Source organism: Polypterus senegalus, chromosome 8 (assembly GCF_016835505.1).
Source record: "Polypterus senegalus isolate Bchr_013 chromosome 8, ASM1683550v1, whole genome shotgun sequence".
Classification (NCBI taxonomy): Eukaryota; Metazoa; Chordata; class Cladistia; order Polypteriformes; family Polypteridae; genus Polypterus; species Polypterus senegalus.
In genome coordinates this window covers 96160129-96179939 of record NC_053161.1, presented here as the reverse complement: position 1 = coordinate 96179939, position 19811 = coordinate 96160129, and the positions used below count along the sequence as shown (strand labels likewise).

General features: G+C 35.5%; 1 protein-coding gene across 5 annotated transcripts in view; it reads left to right on the top strand.

The window, feature by feature from the left end:
• LOC120534140 (protein piccolo-like) overlaps positions 1-19811 on the top strand; it is a 215814-nt gene that overhangs the window by 53396 nt on the left and 142607 nt on the right. For all 5 annotated transcript variants that reach the window (XM_039761466.1, XM_039761467.1, XM_039761468.1 and 2 more), the window contains one exon: positions 10323-10448. In XM_039761466.1, the coding sequence (XP_039617400.1) occupies positions 10323-10448 (126 nt within the window). The remainder of the gene's footprint in view (positions 1-10322; positions 10449-19811) is intronic.

The following is a 19811-nucleotide window of genomic DNA, read 5'->3' as shown; positions in this document are numbered from 1 at the left end:
ACAGCATAAAACCTGAAGAGCAGCTCACACTCTTTGGTAACACTATATTAATGCCTACCAGTCTTTTGCTAACATAAATACAGTTATAATTAAACTGGGACACATGAATTGAACATTTGTGGAGCAATTTAATGATAGAAGACAAATGTAAGATTGTGTTCTAAGGGTCATTTTTATACACACCTTGTAGCATTTTTCATTCATAACCATTACTCGTGTTGTAAATAATTATTATAACAACATACAATGTCTTTTTCATATTCTAAGACAGAAGAAAGGAAGTGATCTATAAGCTAAACATCTGTTTAGCCTTTAAACAGCTTTATTGATACTTTAGAGCTCCCAAGAGTTTAGAGTACATTAAAAACCTTTTATGACTAAATAATTGACCTCAGACATATGAAGTATTGTCCATTAAAAACAGCTTCCTGGAATTTACTGTATCTATTACTTTATAATAAAAGCTATGCTGTTTTTCCAGAACTTCTCAAGTTGTAAATTCACAAACTTTAATACTAGTTGACACCAAAAATAATTTTTAAGTTAACACTTTACCAATTTACAAATACTGACTCATGTACTGTAACTTTCAAACATAATAATCATTTCCCATCCTCTCCCTTATTTGATGAAAGCATATTTTAAATATCATTTGACTTCTTGATTCAGATATAATCACATCATTACAAAACTCATCATTTTTCATTTAATTATCTAAGGAAGTAGTTCTGATTTTTTTTGGTATCCATCCATTTCCTGAAAATACTTATTACATTACAAGTTGCTTTAAACTGGAAACTTTCTTGGCAACAGGCAAAAAGCTCCCTGGAGAGGAATATTAGGTTATTGTGGAGCAAATCCCTAACCCCCACACTATCACTTATACTGGGACAATTTTGGCCTTCCAATTAACTTAAATGTTTTTGGGAGTAAATTGCAGTTTATGAAAAAAGAATTAACATAGATGTAAGGAGAACTTTCAAACTCCATAGACAGTCCTTAGTACAGTCCTTAGTCCTTTAGTAGAATGAACCCAAGCCAGGAGTTGGGATACAGCAGCTCTTCTCATCCCTGAATTATCTTTAAATAATAAAAGATATACCCCCCCCCACCTCACACACACACACACACACACACACACATACACCACCACCAGTAAAAAACACCAAAACCCCTGAAGAGATTTTTTAAACTTTATAATTTAATTTGGGGTGACACAATGAAAGAAAGCATAACATATGAAATTCAACACACTCACGTAAAACCCAATCTTCTATTACTAAATGTTCCTTTTTATATATTAATGTTAATTCCAACTAATCTATTTCATCAAATCTTATAACTAGTGTGGTTTGTGATCCAACATGGACATGCATGGCATGCAAGAACTGATGGTATGAGATTATAGAAAGGTAGTAGGCACTGACAAGAACTGAGCTGAAAAATAATTACTGCAAGGGGATGGCATATCTAATGTCTAAAGTAAGTACCCTGGACATAATTGCTCCAACAACACAAAAATGGGAGAATGGTTATAGGGAATCCATCCATTTTCCAACCCGCTGAATCCGAACACTCCGGTCTGCTGGAGCCAATCCCAGCCAACACAGGAACCAATCCTGGGCAGGGTGCCAACCCACCTCAGGACACACACAAACACACACTAGGGCCAATTTAGAATCACCAATCCACCTAATCTGCATGTCTTTGGACTGTGGGAGGAAACCGGAGCGCCCAGAGGAAACCCACGCAGACACAGGGAGAACAGGCAAACTCCACGCAGGGATGACCCGGGAAGTGAACCCAGGTCTCCTAACTGCAAGGCAGCAGCGCTTCCACTGTGCCACCCTGGTTTTAGGGAATAAAACGTAAATTAAAAGAATTTCTACAGACCACTAGAAAGTAATGGTGGGTGGGGGAGGAGATGGATTCATCTGGACATTAGCGTTTCCTGTCCCATTAAAATAATCATATTCAAAAATGATCCCAGAATGAAACTTAAGGTCAGAGGTCCATTGAACTTGACATCAGAAGATTTAAGAGAAATGTTTCACTTTGAAGACAGGCATTATAAAGGAAAAAATTACAAGAGATGAAAGTGGAGTGTTTCATTGCAGTACTGGGTGGTGGATAAGTGGGCACCCCACCTGACAGACAGGAATAAACACCCTGTTTTGGAAGGCCTGGATGGACAGTGGATTTTTTTTGTTTCATCTCTGCTTTTTTCATGCTTAGTAATCTCCATATGTTCATTTTTGCATTATGTTTATTATGCATAAATTAGAACATCCTTGAATACGTTGGGTTCTTGAGCATCATTCTGGGTTTCGGTATACCTCAAAATTATTTTGATGATCATTCCTCTAGAACTGTATGATAAGATTGAATTGTAAGAATTAAGTGTTTCATTTCTGAATTACATTCATTATTTGGAGAGTTATTCCTTAAGTTACATTTATAAACAAAAGAGAACAACAGATCGATCATTTAAATGTTGATTAAATTGTCATGCTTTGGCAGTTTTTGCTAATTGTTCATTCATTTTCTGTGGCTATTTCAGTCTTTATTTATACTCATTTAGAAGTTTTCAAATTTCATAGAGTTAATTTTTGTGGATTCCTTTCTAATTTTTGACTGATCTTATTCATCAGTCTGCAAACTATCATTGAGTAGTAATAGTAGTCGTGTTGTCATGTTAATAAAACACAGTAAAATTGCTTGCATGTCTGAGTAATATCCATTGATAAACAACATACAGAGCTCATTTTTATTTAATAGAAACTCAAATCAGCTTACCTGATGTACTCTGTACTCCTCTTTTTATGCTCCCATGTCCCGAAAGCACCAACAGACCGTACACAGCACTTTCTTTTATATCCTCCCTCTTTCTCTTCTTCCCTGTTCACCTCCACTCCCCCTGGCAAGTTTCATCTCCCTTCCTCCTGACTCTGGCTCTCTGAGTAGTGGTGGCTGGCTCCTTTTATAGGGCACCTGGAAACGCTCCAGGTTCTCGATGACCTTCTTCTAGCAGCACTTCCGAGTGTGGAGGAAGTGCTGTAACAAGGGGCTCAGCAGTTCAGGCAGCACCCACAGAACCCAACAGAGCTGCGAGCCTTACTCCAACTCCCATGGAGCCCTGTGGAAGTCTGAGGCACCGCTGCAACCCAGGGGGCTGCAACTTTAGAGCTCTGGGGGAGGTAATGCTCTGAATAAGCTCTCTCTCCCAGTCCTTCCACTAGTGAGGCATTCTGGCCAGCCAAGTAAGGACCCTGGCCATCCACCATTATTGTTAAAAATTAATATTTATTTTATTATTCCTGTGCATTTAGTTTACAAAGAGTTTTCTTTTTGTAAATCATATCTTTATTGATGTAGTTTAAAAACATTGGCAACATTTTACATTTCCTTCATAAAAGTGCCCTAAAACTTTAATAACACAGTAATTACCTCAGTAATGGTTACCGTGTAATAATATTACGGGTACAGTATGTACACATTTCTTATTCTTATTTCATATCTTATTGTGTATCTGTACTGTTGCTCAAGTTAAACAGTAACTACATGGAGATAATCCCTATTTACACTATAGTTATGTAGGTAGTTAGAGTAATTACTGTAATTATAGAGCAATTACAATGTAAATACACCAGAACAACAAACACTTCATTGCCATATCTACCTTTTTTCTTTCTAATTATTTGTGACCATTGCCTAGCACATTGTCCATTACCTTTTAGCATTAAAAGGGCAAATTAAGTTGTTTTCATTCTTTAGGCAGTACAGATCTCACTAATGTCTAATAAAAAGCAGACCCAACCGTAGGGACACTTAACACCAAGGAATCATGAAGACACAGGAATCAAGAAGACTGAGAATGATGTTGTGTTTACAGACACTACAAAACGTTTAGGTAATATTACAAGCTTCACACTAATTTATTATAAGAGGTTAAAACAGATAACGATCAATGGATTTAGTTTTAAAATAAAATATGGAATGTTAAAACTGTTACAAGTAGAGAGTACTGTCGCCGCACTTTGCAAGCCTATAATTATATAACAAAGGCGTAAATAAATACTCTTACATCAATTGCCAAATAAACACTAAACTTGCAACTCATGCAGGTGGAAAGCTGTGGTACCCACTTGCAAATTAAATGTTAATGTGGTATTCGCAAAATGGAAGTCATTGTTATTGCAGCTGTTTGTGCTTGTTTTTCAAGGTTAGGAAGCATTCTAATTAAGTAGTCTCAAAGGCGCTGAGCAGCAAAAACATGCAGATTACTATGATATTACTGCTCTATGTGAATGTACAAACCAAATTCTAGATGTTTGCCAATGACCAAGCAAGAAAATGTGAAAATACTTGCTTCAAAAATCTGGTACTGCAGACAGTGTGAGTAATAGCTAAGGGATTTCAACCCAAAGAACTTGATACTCTTATTGTTTAAACTCTGAAAGCCAGGGTTGTCAAATAAAAGTATTGTAACAAAATAGATATTTTATGCATTGAATGGTTCAATTTGCAGACTGCTAATATAAAAAATTACAAATTATGCAAGAAGGCAGAGACACGCTCTAGCGGAATAGAAACTTAAATACAGTATCTGTAACAGTCCAGGTCAGCTCCAGATCTGTTTCGTTCAGGAGCTTCTGAAATGTGAACCATTGATAGTCATACTGAGTTGAGCTTGGCAAATGAGGACACACACTTACAGCAAGGGGTAGGTGCAAAAAAGTGATAAATGCTTTTATTAAAATCAAAAAACAAACAGTGATTCAAACGTTCTTCTATAAATAAATAATCCATAAAAATGATCTAATAAAACAAGGTTAAAAATGAGAGACAGTTTTTTCTTCCTAAAAAAATCAGCCTCCATGCTTTGTTTTAAAACTGACATCTCCTCTGCTTATCCCACACAAGATCTTGCCTCAGAGGAGATGCAGAACAGACAGGTGTAGTCAACCATCAAATCCCAGTTTGAGTCCCCATTGCCATACCTGCTCCATCCATTGGGTGCCACACTGAGCCACACACTTGTATCCCACCACCAGTCCCTTGGCATCCTTGTGACACACCAGATAATGGGCCACTCTTACTCCCTAGAAGTATTCAATAGGAGCTCCTTTGTTCAGCCCCAGGCTCATGGCCCTGAGGTTCGTCCCCAATCATCTGCCTTCATTCAGCTTTAACATGGGCTTTTTCTCAATACTTCCTCTCGCTCATTCTGCTTTTCTTTAACCTTCATTCCTGTCTTTATTTCTTTCTGATCTCTCTTTTCTCTTCATATCTCTGCCATGCAGGCTCCTTATATTGGGTTGAATGAGCACAGTTGTGACCCTTTGCCCACTCCGAGGTGTAAATGCAGCACCTGACTGACAGCCAGGCACCACAATCAGCCCCAGAGTTGTGCCAACCTGTGCCTACCTGTGTCCATTTCAAGCCTACATGCTCTCGAAAGTTGGTTATTTAATTAAAATCTGCCCTACTCCACGGACCTCTTATCATAGTAATATTTTGTTTATAAGTATCTCTTGCTATTTATATTTATAATTTTCCACATTTAACATCAGCATAATGTAAAATATATACTATATGTAAAATAAAGTTATCACTATCAGTTTCAGTGTTTAAAGTCATAATTGATATACTAAAATATGGTATACAGATGTGGGTGCAGTTGAGTAATTTCCCAAACTTATTAGTAACATGGTTTATAGTAGATAAAAAAACAATATTTAAAATTCTTTATCATAGTCATTTTTCAGTTTTTGAACAATGGGATTCATTCATTCATTCAGATTTTTTCCCCAGTATTCTGCCACTTTACATATTTAACTTGCATTTTCAGTAACCCTCAATGCATTTATGTACAAAAAATATAAAATATTTGATATTCCCAAAAACAATTGCCATTTTCTCTTAAAATAATACAAAGCAGAGACTTGCAGAGCTGGGTGGCTTTAGTGGAAGATACCCCTGCCCCTTTGTCCACACTGGCCCAAATGCCCTCATGTGCTTGTTAAAAAAGTCCAGCCATTCGGCCAATTTAATGTTTTTTCACCCCTTATAATTGTGCCTCAGTGTTTAGTTTGGATCTCCTTTTAGAATCCAATTGATCTCTTTTGAGCACAAGTGTCCACCTCCTATTTGATGTAAAAAACAGAAAAAAGGCAGAATAAACAATAGAAGCTTCTACACCTCAGGAGGCTGTGTTAAACATATTGAACAGTCTTTTCAGAAAGGCTGTACAAATATAGCATAGCAAGACTGTCATATTTAACATTTAAGACAGACTATTTTCATTCAGTTCTGAAAATATACAGTGTATGAACTCACCACATCATTGTCTACATGGCTTATTGGCTATCTAGATTTAGAGATCTGTAACCCAAACCAAATGGGATCTAACAAAGTATTTGGTTTTGGGTCCAATTCAGGAAGGTTTTCATGTGCAACTTTAAGATCAGGCCAGGTTTAGGTTTGTTTCTGATAAATGATAATCAATTACAACAAGACAAGACAATTAGCATTAACCACACGGTGGAAGAAAGTCTGGAAGCAAAAAGAATATTAGAAATGCTTAAAGGCACTGGAGAAAAATATTGTAGAAAATGTATAAACAACTCAAAGAAATACTTAAAATTTTAGTAATAAAAGAACAGTCAATGAGAAGGTGAAGTGTATTAGGAATGGAAAGGGTGAGGTAAAATATAAGGACATTGAAATACTAAATGCTCTAAATTCACATATTTCTTAAACTTTCACATGTGAAGAAGTCGAAAAGCTCCCAGAGTGTTACAGAGACTATAAAGGAGGTACTTATTCATTTGGAAATTTCAAAGAGAGAAGTGCTGATTTGATTTAAAAAGCTGAAATCAAAGAAAGCATTTAGCAATTTCACAATTATGAAACACATCACTTCCTAAAATTGGGTTTTTGAGGAGATTTAATTTTTTGAGGGGGGTTATATAAAGCAAAGAATATTGCTCCACACACTCTCATCTCGCACCATGTCCCTGCACATTCACACCTGATTCCTCCTCACACTACTCACTTGGGATCAAAGGTAACACATCTGTGTTCACTTCCCCCAATTCCATAGCTGATCCAAACCAGGATCCTTCCAGGTGCTCATTAGTGGCCATAAACCCAGACCAATGGATTATAGTGGCAAAGCATCTCCAAAATGAATACCTTTGAATTCTTTCTAGCTGGGTTCCCCTTTCTATGCTGTGCACCAGAATAAATTTTGCCATGCTTTTGCACATGCAGAAAAATGTTTTTGACGACAATGTATGTACTAATGGCACAATTTTCAATTCTAATGAAACACCAATTGTTTCTCTAACTTTTTTGCAAAGCGCCTCCGATTCAATTTTGTGTGAATCATTTCACTCATTACTAGATGTTATCCTTACTGAATGCCCTAGACTTTCTCAAAAGTGTCCTCTGTTAGGCTTTGCACTGATACACTTTACAAGGAAAGCAACAGAAATTATTTTCACATTCAGGTTTTTACCTTTAGGATTTTGTTATTGATTCACTTAGATCTTGGCTTGGTAAAATACCCATAGAGAGTATTCCACAATCGTATTGCAGTACCATCAATTTGTCCACTGAAGCCTATACTCTCATTCTTCTGAGTGCTAACTAAAGTTTGTGTCTGTACACAAGGATGGGGTATTAATAAACTGAGTAATCAAAACCTGATTACTACCTGCTTTGCCATCACTATCCAGTAAAACATCTGTCCATTTGCCACCATTGAACCACTCTGTTCATCAGCGTCATGATTCCTTTTTCCCTCTCTTGTGATCAAAATTAAAAGCATGTTTTTCCATCTTGAATTTACTCTTTATATTCTGTCCATTAAAATCAGAAACAGTATGGATTTCATGGAAAACATTTAGGGACAATTCTTACTGTTCAATAATGGAAGTCAAATAGCACATAAAACTGAATCTAGAAACCAAAGTATTCCAAGATATGCATTTATGAGCCTTTTCATTGCTCAAGCACAAGTAGTCAGGTGTAACAAGGAAAAATGTTGGCCTGTGGATCCACAAATAGGGCTTAAACTGCTCAATTGTAACAAATATGGCAGTATATGACTGATTGGAATGTGTACATGGAAACTACATAGTAACTACTACAGAGACTTAAGAGACTAAAAAGGATTTTTTTATAACAATTGGTACTGGCAATGCTTCATGAAAAGGATGTGTCCAGTTTCCAGAAATTGTTTGTCTCTTTTCATAAAGACCTTTCTATCGCCTGACTTCCCACCTTACCTCTTTGTGGCCTTGAGAGTACCTGTTAGTCAGATTTGGTAAACATTTTACTGAATTGTCATTTATCGTTAGATCATGATTAATAGTGGATTCTAGCAGCAAAACAATATGGCCATATTTTGCAGTCATTTGTCTTAATATGTTGTATTAAGGAAACATAAAAAATGTTCATTTACATTCCATTACCCTTATCTCCAAAGAGATGTTATAAATGCTTACCTAGAGTTGAATCCTGGGCATTGCCCTATCAGAGTCCTAAAAAACTATTCTTAAGACTTGAGCTTGCTTGTTTGACTGTACTCACTAGCAAGTAATGATAAGCTGATAGCTTACCAGAGTGTCCAGAACAAATGGTGTCAAATAAGATGACATGATTACAAATTAGATTCTAAAAACTTTTTTATCAGAATAAAAGTATTATGAACATAATGTATCTTTTTGTTCCTGAGGAGAGAGAAGAGATACCATTACCAGAGTTACAACAGATAAATGACAGTTTGTCTGCCACAATCCACTGTGTCTGTACTTGTCAGACTCAGTGGAGTGATACAGTGACTACTGATGTGACTTGATCCTCACTTTCTCCTCATAATCGGATGCTTGTTTAATTGAACATGTGTATTTTAATTTGATTGAGTTGCTTCAGTTTAGTTTACTTTAATTGCTTTATTGCCATTTGTCACAAAGATAGTAAAATTCTGTTTCACACACCCCAAGTAAAGCATGCTATCAAAATATAATAGCTCACACGGTGAGCATTTAAAAATACAATGTAAATGACTAAGTACAGTAACTGATAAATGTTCAGACTTGAATGTGTTAAGCCATCTACCAAAATAAAATGTCTGGTAAGGTGACAGAGGCTAGCAGAGACTCGAGCTATAGGTGCAGCAATTTACAGAAGGACCAGAGTACATTTGGAGTCCTAGGTCAACAACATCAGGCAGCGGCAACAACTGAGCCCTTAGTGCAAATCATTTCTGGTCCAGAGCTTCAGAAAAGACCATATTCCTCATTTCAAACATCAGCATGGAGCCCATTTTTTGATGATGCTCAAGTTTAGGCTGGGTGAGGTGTAGAGACTTCCAGTTAGATTAAAGTGCATGGAAGACCAGTTTCACAATAACTGTGAGGCAAGTCTAAGTGACCACAGACATTGCCCCAGAGACAGCTGCACAGTGCATACATTTTGGTAATTAAAAGTATGCACAAGAAATGAATTAAAACAAACAACATTTGGAATGCAAAAGGGTCTGATGCAGAAATATTCAACACATTTTTTTAACTTTTCAATTAAATATATCACATGTGTTTCTGAGTGTTTATTCACCAGAAGAAATTTGTTTTCACATTTGTACTTGCTAAGACTTAACTGGCTCCCTTCTTTCCATATATCAACAGTTAAGGCAGCTGCTTAAAGACTAGAACACAGGTGTGAAATAATACCTTCAGTTCAGGACATACTATGTTATCATTTCCATTTATATCTTCCTTTGATTGTTAGTTATGTCAAAACTGTGAAAGTGATTGTTTTTAGTTAAAAGAAAACAAATAAAAAAAAATATACAGTATAGACTTGGGTGTTAATAATTATAGTCTATTACATTAATTTAGGAATAATATGTAAGTGTTTTGTTAAGTTGTTTTTCAGGCTACTGTTGTCCTTATTTTGAATATTTCTATTAATGCGATGTTTGTATTAGCACTAATAAATCAAATTAATCTCTTATGGTAATAAATAAATACCTGTAAATTTCAAACCTTTAATCCATATATTTCCACAACCTGCATATTTTAGACAAAGTAACGGGAGATCAACACTCCACATGTAATCAATTCCACACTAAAGGCTGTGCCTGACTTGATGAGAGGTAATGTATGACAGCAACTTCTGAAGAAGAACCTAAAAACAACATTCACCATAATATTTAAAATTCAAGTTTGGGAACTATGGTGGTATGCAATTTAATTTTAAGATTTAGATTAACTTGTAAGTATTGCATCTTATAAAAATGTATTTCGTTTTAGGTAATGGTTTGGGCATAAGAATTGTGGGTGGAAAAGATATTCCAGGAAATGGTGCAGAAATAGGAGCCTATATTGCCAAAGTTCTACCTGGTGGAACAGCAGAACAGACAGGAAGAATTATTGAAGGTAAGAGTTTAAATTTCCATTTATCTATTTTCTGAATTTGCTGTTGTAGTGGTCGAAGGGAGTCACAGCTTGTCTAGGCTGAGCTGGTTATAAGACAGGGACCAACTGAGCACAGATCACTAGTCCATCACAAGCTACACACTTTCACAACAGGCCAGATAAATGTTGCCAGTTAACATAACACGCACAGAGAATTCAACTCTTCAAACCTAATAAACTCCACGCAATAAATGGATCAGACCCAAATCCTTGGAGTAGTGAGACAAGATCATTATTATCATTTTAAATAAAACTACAGCATTTATTTAAAATTAGTATCTCAAAATAGTCACATTTCCAAAAAAAAAAAAAAAAAAAGTTAAAATATGACATTTCCATATCACCAAGTCATAGGAATAATAATCATATTGTATTTTTAAAGGGATTATTTGAATATGTAAAACATTATAAAGATTCAGCAAAGTACTGAAGCAATGTGAATATGCAAATGTGAGTTGTAGAAAATGTTAACAAACATCTAAATTTATTGTGCATCCAGTTTTTTTTTTAAAGCATAAATGAACTTAAATGTTTACTGCAAAAAAGGAGAACATTGTAAACATTCCAGTTGTAGGTGGTATTAAAATAGCATTTATTCTCAATCATGCATATGATTATGTTTATATTAAATGTTATATGCATAGTATTTTGCATTTTTTATTATATGAGCGATGCCATTTTCTGAAGTTTCTTACAGGTGCATCAAAACTGTTTAGTGCGATGACGTAACAACTGTTGCCCGATATGTTGTTGTGATATACAGTATGATGTCACATAGACATAACATGTAATGTCATGAAATCATGGCTATTTAAGGTGATGGCATGCAACAGATGCTATCCTAGTCTTGGGATACTTAAAAAAAAAAAAGAAACAGTGTTATTGTGTGCTATTTAGGGAATGGGCTGTTAGACTAGGAATTAGAAATTTTGCTTTGTTTTATGAGTTTGATTTTTGCCTACATTTTTCAGTTAAGATGAAAGGTTTTCTTGTGCCTTTTTGTACTGATTCCTTTCTGGTCTCTGCCTTTTTTATTGCACTTAAAGCAATACTTAATTTCTCTGACTTATTCTACTTGAAGTAAAAGCCTCTGAGACTTTCCATAACCTTTTGCATCGTGGCCATAATTGTAAGTAAATTTGGTTATTTTTGTTAGAACTTAATAAGCTTACATTAGAAGCTTCTGTGTTTTGAACATCCTCTACAACCATTAGGATTTAGTTGACTAACAATATATATGTAATATTGCATATCACTATGGCATTCTGGGGGCTTCTGTGTTATTTAGAAAAAATAATATTTTACAGAGTTACTCATATCAGATTCATCTTAATTATTTTTTATAGTGCTTTTCACTGAATGTAGGCTCAGAGTGGTGTACCACGTTCACAGCTAAAATGCTGTTACCATGTAAAAACTACTGATTACATAATGCACATACATAAAAGATATGGATTTGTTTAAACACACAGTAAAACAAAGCAGCATCTGTCCGTTAACATCATCAATGAACTATGGCTAGTTGATAACAAGAGAGAGGAAAACAAAAACTCCATTCAGCAGCATGCAATGACACAATAAATCCCTGGGGTGTGCACAATCAGTTATAACAGACAATGTCAGTCACAGTCTTAATTCTTAAAGACCTAAGCCACCACATGTCCACCATTTCCAGGGCATTCTGCAATATACAGTAAGTGTGTGCTTAGCTGTCTATATGATGACAGAATCTGTCCACTCATTAGTTCCACAACTCCCAATATCTCAGGTTTCTTTCCATGGGCAGGAGGACAACTTTGAAGTAAACAGTGTGGCACCAAGAGCCACAGCAAGATAGAAATGGTTCATAATTATTTTAATGCTTATTTTTTTATGCAAATGACTAACAAACAGAGATGCAATATGCATAGTAAATCAACAGCTGTAATCAGGGTATGCTAGACTAAAGTAGAAAGTCATCAGCCTGGATTTAAAAGCTGAAACTGAATTAGCATCTCTTATATAAGCAGGCAGATTATTCCACAGCTTTATGGCCCTGTAGCTCAATGTGAAACCCACCACTGTTATTTTATTAATCCTTTGAATCTTTAGTAGGCCGGCATCTTGATATCCTTATGCATTCTCTGGTTTGTAAATAATGACAAATTTAGATAAGTAAGGGGAGCCTTGGCAATTTAAAGCTTTATATGTAAGAAGGAGAACTTTAAAATCAGCCCTAAGCTTAACTGGAAGTCAATGTGCATATACTTTCTTATTCTTGTAATGATTTTTACAGCAGCACTTTGAATTAACTGGAAGCCATATGTAAAATGGGTTAAACTGCCAGTGAATAACTCATTGCAGTAGTCAGTCCTACTAGAAATGAATGCATGAGCTAATTTCTTACTAAGAAACCATTTTCATTTTCCAACATTTTTAGGCTGGGAAAAACAAGTTTCAAATTGAGTGGCAATGTGAGCTTTTAAAGATATACTGCTGTCAAAGAAAACACCTAAACTACTGCTATCAGTAAAACTAATGTTAAGACCAAATGAATTAAAAAAAAATGGCAGAACATTATTTTGTTCTACATTATTCCCCCAAAGTAGCATCTTTGTTTCCTTCTGTATTCAGAGACAAGTAGTTTTCATCCATCTACGGTATCCACTCTTTTAATTCACTAACACAGTCCATTAAGGACACTATCAATGAAATGTCATTTGATATAAAAGAAAGATATAGGTGGATATTATCTGCATATGAGTGAAAATGAATGTTAGTTTTCTGACAATATCTCTCAGCTGCAGCACTTAAAGTGAAAATAGTTAAGGTTTAAGTACTGAGCTCTGCAGGATCAAGTAGTTGAATATTTGAATATCTGAATATAATGACATTTTTGTAGAGACTGAAATCAATTTGGTAAATGTAAACTATTACAGAAACACATAGAGGGTTAGCATACTGTATATAACAGAGAAGTACTAGATGTTGTGTGTTCTGTATGATTATAGGGGTCTTACCTTTTACATTGGGCAAAAACCCAGTCTTAAAGAGAAATAAACAAACAGAACTGTCCAAATTGCATAAGACAGGATTCCTCTATATAAGGATAGAACTAACATCAAAGATTATCTCTGAATGATGAAGCTTGTAAAAGACGATGAAATTGTGAAATGTGGCTACATTCCATAAATGAAAATGCATTGATCACAGCTATGTGTGAGAAGCTAGAACAAGAAGACAAGGAAAAGTTTGAATGCAAACACTTGAAAACGTGCATAGTCCCAGCAGATATCAGCTCCTTCTGGTGTTATACCCACATAGTGCAGTTCACCCTTTCCCAGATGTAAGGTTTAAACACCTATGTACCATTACTGGAGAATGTTTCCTCATGTTCATTTTACTAGCTCTAAATCTTTCATTTGTGTCATACTTGGTCCTCCCTGCGTGGAGTTTGCATGTCCTCCCCGCGTCTGCGTGGGTTTCCTCCGGGTTCTCCGGTTTCCTCCCACAGTCCAAAGACATGCAGGTTAGGCGATTCTAAATTGTCCCTAGTGTGTGATTGGTGTGTGGGTGTGTGTGTGTGTGTGTGTGTGTGCCCTGCAGTGGACTGGTGACCTGCCCGGGGTTTGTTTCCTGCCTTGCGTCCTGTGTTGGCTGGGATTGGCTCTAGCAGACACCTGCGACCCTGTAGTTAGGATATAGCGGGTTGGATAATGGATGGATGGACAGTGGGGTTAGTGCCTTTCAAAGACAGTTAACATATTTTACAATAATTTCTTTAATCTAAAGCTCTCTTTAAAGGGATATGCCCCCTGCCCTTCTTTTCTGCAGCTTCTCAGCTCAGCTCCCTGTGACACTTTTAGACTTGTAACCTCCTGCATAAACTACAGAGCAGATCAGCCCATGATAATGTAACTAAAAGTCGTACAAATTATTTTTCTTTTCACATCTGTGGTTATCGTGTATGCAAGCATGTAATTGTGCTGTAAGTACTACACTATAGAGCATTAACAGAGTTTTTAAAATAAGCAATATTTTTAAATAAATTATAGCTTATTCTATGTACATTTTGTTAAAATGAATAGCTAGCTACAAAACTGAAATATTTTGATAGCAGCTGAATAACTTGAAAGTATATAACTCAGTAAAGTATGACTGATAAAAAGCTAATTAAATAACTAATTATCCTTCCTCAATTTAGAAAATATTCCAAAATAGTACAGTTTTGTGAGTGGTACGGGCTGTTTCCTGTTTCTGTGGTAACCCAAATACTGTATATACAGTATCTTTCAGTGACTTTCTCAAGTAATCACATTTCTTTAGGAATTTTGGAAATTACTTCCTGATATAAATGAATGTGTCATTGTTTCCTCAGGATAAAAAAATATGTTTTTGTTTCTCAGGGATATAATATACATGCTTGTAGTACTAGGGTGTTGTACCGTGTTAGCCATTATGAATGTAGAGAAAAGCAAAGCAAAATGACACCTTTTATTGGCTAACTAAAAAGATTACAATATGCAAGCTTTCGAGGCAACTCAGGCCCCTTCTTCAGGCAAGATGTAATACAGAAACTGAAGTTTCCTGTGTTTATATCCACACACTAGGACAAGAAACAACATTGGTAAATCTTTAAAGAAAAAATCTTAAATGTAGAAAATTAATAGGTTCACTCAGGCTAAGATTAATTTAACAAGAGAGAGAAGAACAATGTATGGTCAAGAGATTTTTGGATAAGATAACTGTCCAACAAAGTCCTTTGAAGTCGGTGATGAGTTTTTCAAAACAATATGGGTCTGTAGAGATGCAAACAGTCCTCATACCTGACTATAAAACTCTTGTCTCTGTTCAAGCCATGTTGTAATGTATTACATTTTAACATGAGTTTAACTTCCCATTCTTTTCTCTCTTGCTGTGTTTTGAAGTTGCCCATAAGCACTGTGACTTTAAAGTCCCTCTCACAGTGTCCATGGCTGTTGAAGTGGGCCGCTACAGCAACATCTTTGTTGCCATGTTTAATGTGGAATCTGTGTAAATTCATTCTCTGCCGGAGTGTTTCTCCAGTTTCTCCCACATAGAGTGCAGTGTCAGGTCATTTCATGCAGGGAATTAGGTAGACAACATTAGATGATCTGCAGGAAAATGATCCCTTTATGTGATGTTCAAGTCGTCGGTGTGGTATAACTATACAGTCTGTATTGTAGATGTGGGCACACGTTTTACATCTTTTCTGTAGGCAGGGAGATGTGCCATTTGCTGTCAGTTCATTTAGGGAGCTTCGGACAATAAGTTGCTGAAGGTTTGGTGTTTGTCTGTATGCGAGGAGGGGAGGTTCAGGAAATACATTCTTCAGTGTTTGGCCGTTGTTTAGCATTGGCTGAAGTTCTTTTATAATTGAGAATATACCATTTGGTACTTGCAAGATTTTTAATTTGGATATCTTTTTGATAAAACTAATTAAAAGAATGGCAAAGGCATTCTAAACCCTCTACTAATTGCCTTTCCTCCAAAAGGTTCATTAGTGTACAGTAATTACATAAGGGCTTACTGTATTTATAGAGGCATGCAAGTAATACAAAAACATAGAAATAAATCTAAAGTTTTACAAATTATATAGAAGAAACTAATACAAATGTGAATGTGAGATACCATTTGTAGCAATGATAGAATATTTACAGGTCTAAATAACGTATTTGGCATGCTAACATGTGTGGTACATGGGCGAGAACAGGAGACCTGCACAAAACCCAAGCAGACGCAAAGAGAATATGTAAACTGTACAAAGTGAAGAAAGGTTGGCCTAAAACATTCATTACATAAAAGTGGCTAAGGCAAATATTTAGCGAGTAAGCACTCATTGTGGACTCTAGTTACAATTCTTTACATATGTACAGTATAACACACAAACGCTCACCTACAGTATAGCTCCACTGTGCTTTGTAATTCACTCTGTTTGGAGAAATTCAAGCCTGTTGAGTCCCGCTTCAGTAACGTAAGATACTGTATATTGCAGTTTGGCTTGGCTGTTATCATTGACTCAACGACATTCAATATGCAAACCTCAACATGCCTTCACACAGATTGCCTGATGTCTAATCTTTGCCATTCCTGCCCTGTATGCTGTAATGTTTTACCCCCTTTAATGACGTCAAGTTCCTATCCTCTTTGTTAGCAAAATTTTCGAACATGAGTGAGAGCTCAGTAGTGTTTACTGGGGCTTGTGAAGTTGACAGGAAAGGTTAATAAATATAATAGTAACGTAATTAAGAGCCATATCTAAAGAAACTTCATTCAAGGTTAGTACCCATGAATCTGAAGAAAGTAAAGGTTGAAAAAAGAAAGCAAATAAAACTTAAAACTGATATGTAGACAGAAGGAAACCTGAGAGATTCAGTAACTTGAAGCACTCTGGTGATGACATAGCAAGACCACTGATGATCCTGCTTAAGTTTCTCTATTCCTATCCAACACACGGCTGGCAAATAATTTATGTTCCCAGGCATGAAGAAAGAATGGTTATAAGGAAAGAATATGCAAAGAAATTAGGATGGCTGAATCTTTAGAATGACACTTTGTCACTTGTGTTTATTTATAATAAAATTCCAAGTAATTCATTTCCAAGGAGGCAATACACATTAGTCTCTAATAGCCATTTTCTGGGTTTGACCCAGCTAGTTGATTGGGCCATGAATATTACCTTTCCACTTTCTGGGCTCATCTGTGCATCCTTTAAAATGAGTTTTTTTGTTTTTTCTGTCCACCCTGGCCATTAGACCTTACTCTTATTCTATGTTAATTAATGTTGACTTATTTTATTTTCTTACTGTGTCTTTTATTTTTCTATTCTTCATTATGTAAAGCACTTTGAGCTACTTTTTGTATGAAAATGTGCTATATAAATAAATATTGTTGTTGTTGTTGTTGACAGTGCTTAGTTACAAGATGAAAAAGAGTTGTGGCAAATATCTCTGAAATTTTAAAATCCAGTTCAGAAAACTGCACTATTAAGAGTTCAGTAGATTTCTGTTTCAGCATAATGATTGCATTTAGGTGCTAAGAGACAGATTGGAAATTTCAAGTGGATGCTCCACAAAAGTGGGACATGTGCTATCTTTCAATAGTATAATTAAAAAAAATGTCAGACAAAATAGTACACATTATAGTGCTCTGATTCCTGTCACAATGAAGCACAAATAGGAGAGCACATCTTTTAAAATAAATAAATAAGTAGAAGACTTCCAGAATAGGTCATACCCATGTACCCTAGTCCCAAATTCAAATTGCAGGCTTTAAAATACAGGTAGAAGGCTACTAAATGGTTTAATATTTAAAGAGTTTGTTTTAATTAAAGGAATCACAAAAAGGCAAAGCAAAAAAGGAGGAAAAAAAACTAATGCAAACAAATCCAAAAACAAAATCCAATAAACATTACCTTAGTCCAAGATTCAGGGGTCAAAACCAGAGAATCCAATGAAACACAGAAAACACCAAAAGCAGAACATAGAAACAACAATACAATTTTAAAGATCCACTTACACAAGTTGTTTGATTAGGTGGCACCACCCCCTTTGGCTTTACATAAACGAGACAGGGCAAACAACTAACAGCTCTACAAACAAAAAGACTGAATTAACAAAAAATAAACTTAAGCCAAGGCAACAACCCTGGCTACAGCATAACACAGCGATCTTCCAAAACCCTGACCGTAAATGTACATAAGTGTAGTGTTTTTTCATTTTATATTGGGAAACTGCAATGTTCCCCAGTTATATGAGTTCTGTGCTATGTTTAAATGGAATGTATCTGAAATGTAAACCCACTAGGCTAGATCTCAAGTAAATTAAGGATCTGTTTTTCACTTAAAGACATCTTTTAAAGTTTGCATATATGGCTGAAGAAAACCACACACTTGCAGATGTGTTGACCTAACTTTGAATTTGCAATCACAGAAGGTGACTGGTGATTAAACTCTAGTACACAGGGCACCTGTAGGATTCTGTTGGCAATGGTAAGCAGAGTGCAATATGTACATAATTTACTTTACATTTACCACACCATTGCACAACCAGGTATCCAACTCTGCCCCTTTGCCCATAACCATCAACTTAGTCGTTGCTGCATTTACCTTGAAGCATTTTGCTTTTCCATTTCATATGAGATTATGAACACAAAAGAGTGCCCATGGAAATCCTACATGTACTTCTGTGGTCAGCAACTTATTTAGTATCATAAACAGCAATGGACTTAGAACAAATCATTAGAACACCAACAATTGTCTTTGATTTTTACTCATAATACACTGGACATTTTTTTATATGTTCTTTTTTTCCTCAAAAATATACATTTCCAGTATTTGCGTTCCAGCTGCCGTGAGCTTTGGAAAGAATACCATGTGTGCTTACGTTTTAACGACACCTAGCAAACAGTAACGCCCTTATGGTGTGTCTAACGTTTGCAACAGTGCATAAAACTGTCAACACAAAACCATATGAGACAAAAGCAAAAACAATAAAAAAAGAAGGAAATATACTCAAATACCACTACATCCTGATATCATAAAAGGTTGTCAGCTATCGACCAAGTAAATGTTCTTTATCTTTGTGTACACTTTCCTTTTGATATTACAGACTTGTTAACATATATTTGTGTACATTTGTATAACATATATTTTTAATGTGTGCTCTATCCCTGATATTAAAAGAATCAAGTAAGTAAACAGATACAGTTTAATACAATTCATTTAAGGACACGGGCTGCTACAAACAATTGCTACTGTTTCTACTAATGAAACCTATCTTTTTAACTAACTTTTTTAGATTCTTGCTGTGAATCAGTGGTGAGTCAAACCTATACATTTTTAAAAAGGTCTATAAAGATTAAGTCAAAATATAACAATAGAGAAAGGAAGACATTAAATTAAGCTGGTACTGCAAATATGGCCATGTTCACAAGGCCAGTGAAGACTGATTTGAAGCACTTTACAATTTATGTGTATGGAGTTCACCAGTTTGCCTTGAATTTAGATACAATATTTTTCCCATGTGTTCTTTATTGTTGCTTGACTTCAGACCTACATTAATTATGTATAAGACAGCAAAGTTAGGATATTATTAATAATGTATGTTACACTTCCAAAGATCGTATGATTTATACAATGTTCAATGAAATATATAGATACTTGAAGGCGATAGATCAGTACTTTGGTGACACATTTTAAGTTTTTACCCAGAAGATTTCAAAATTAATTTCACTTAGTATTGATTTGGAATTTTCATGATATATGGAAAGCTTTGAACTGTGCTTTTGGGCTCTAGTAATACTCTGTCATTGTTGCTCCAAACA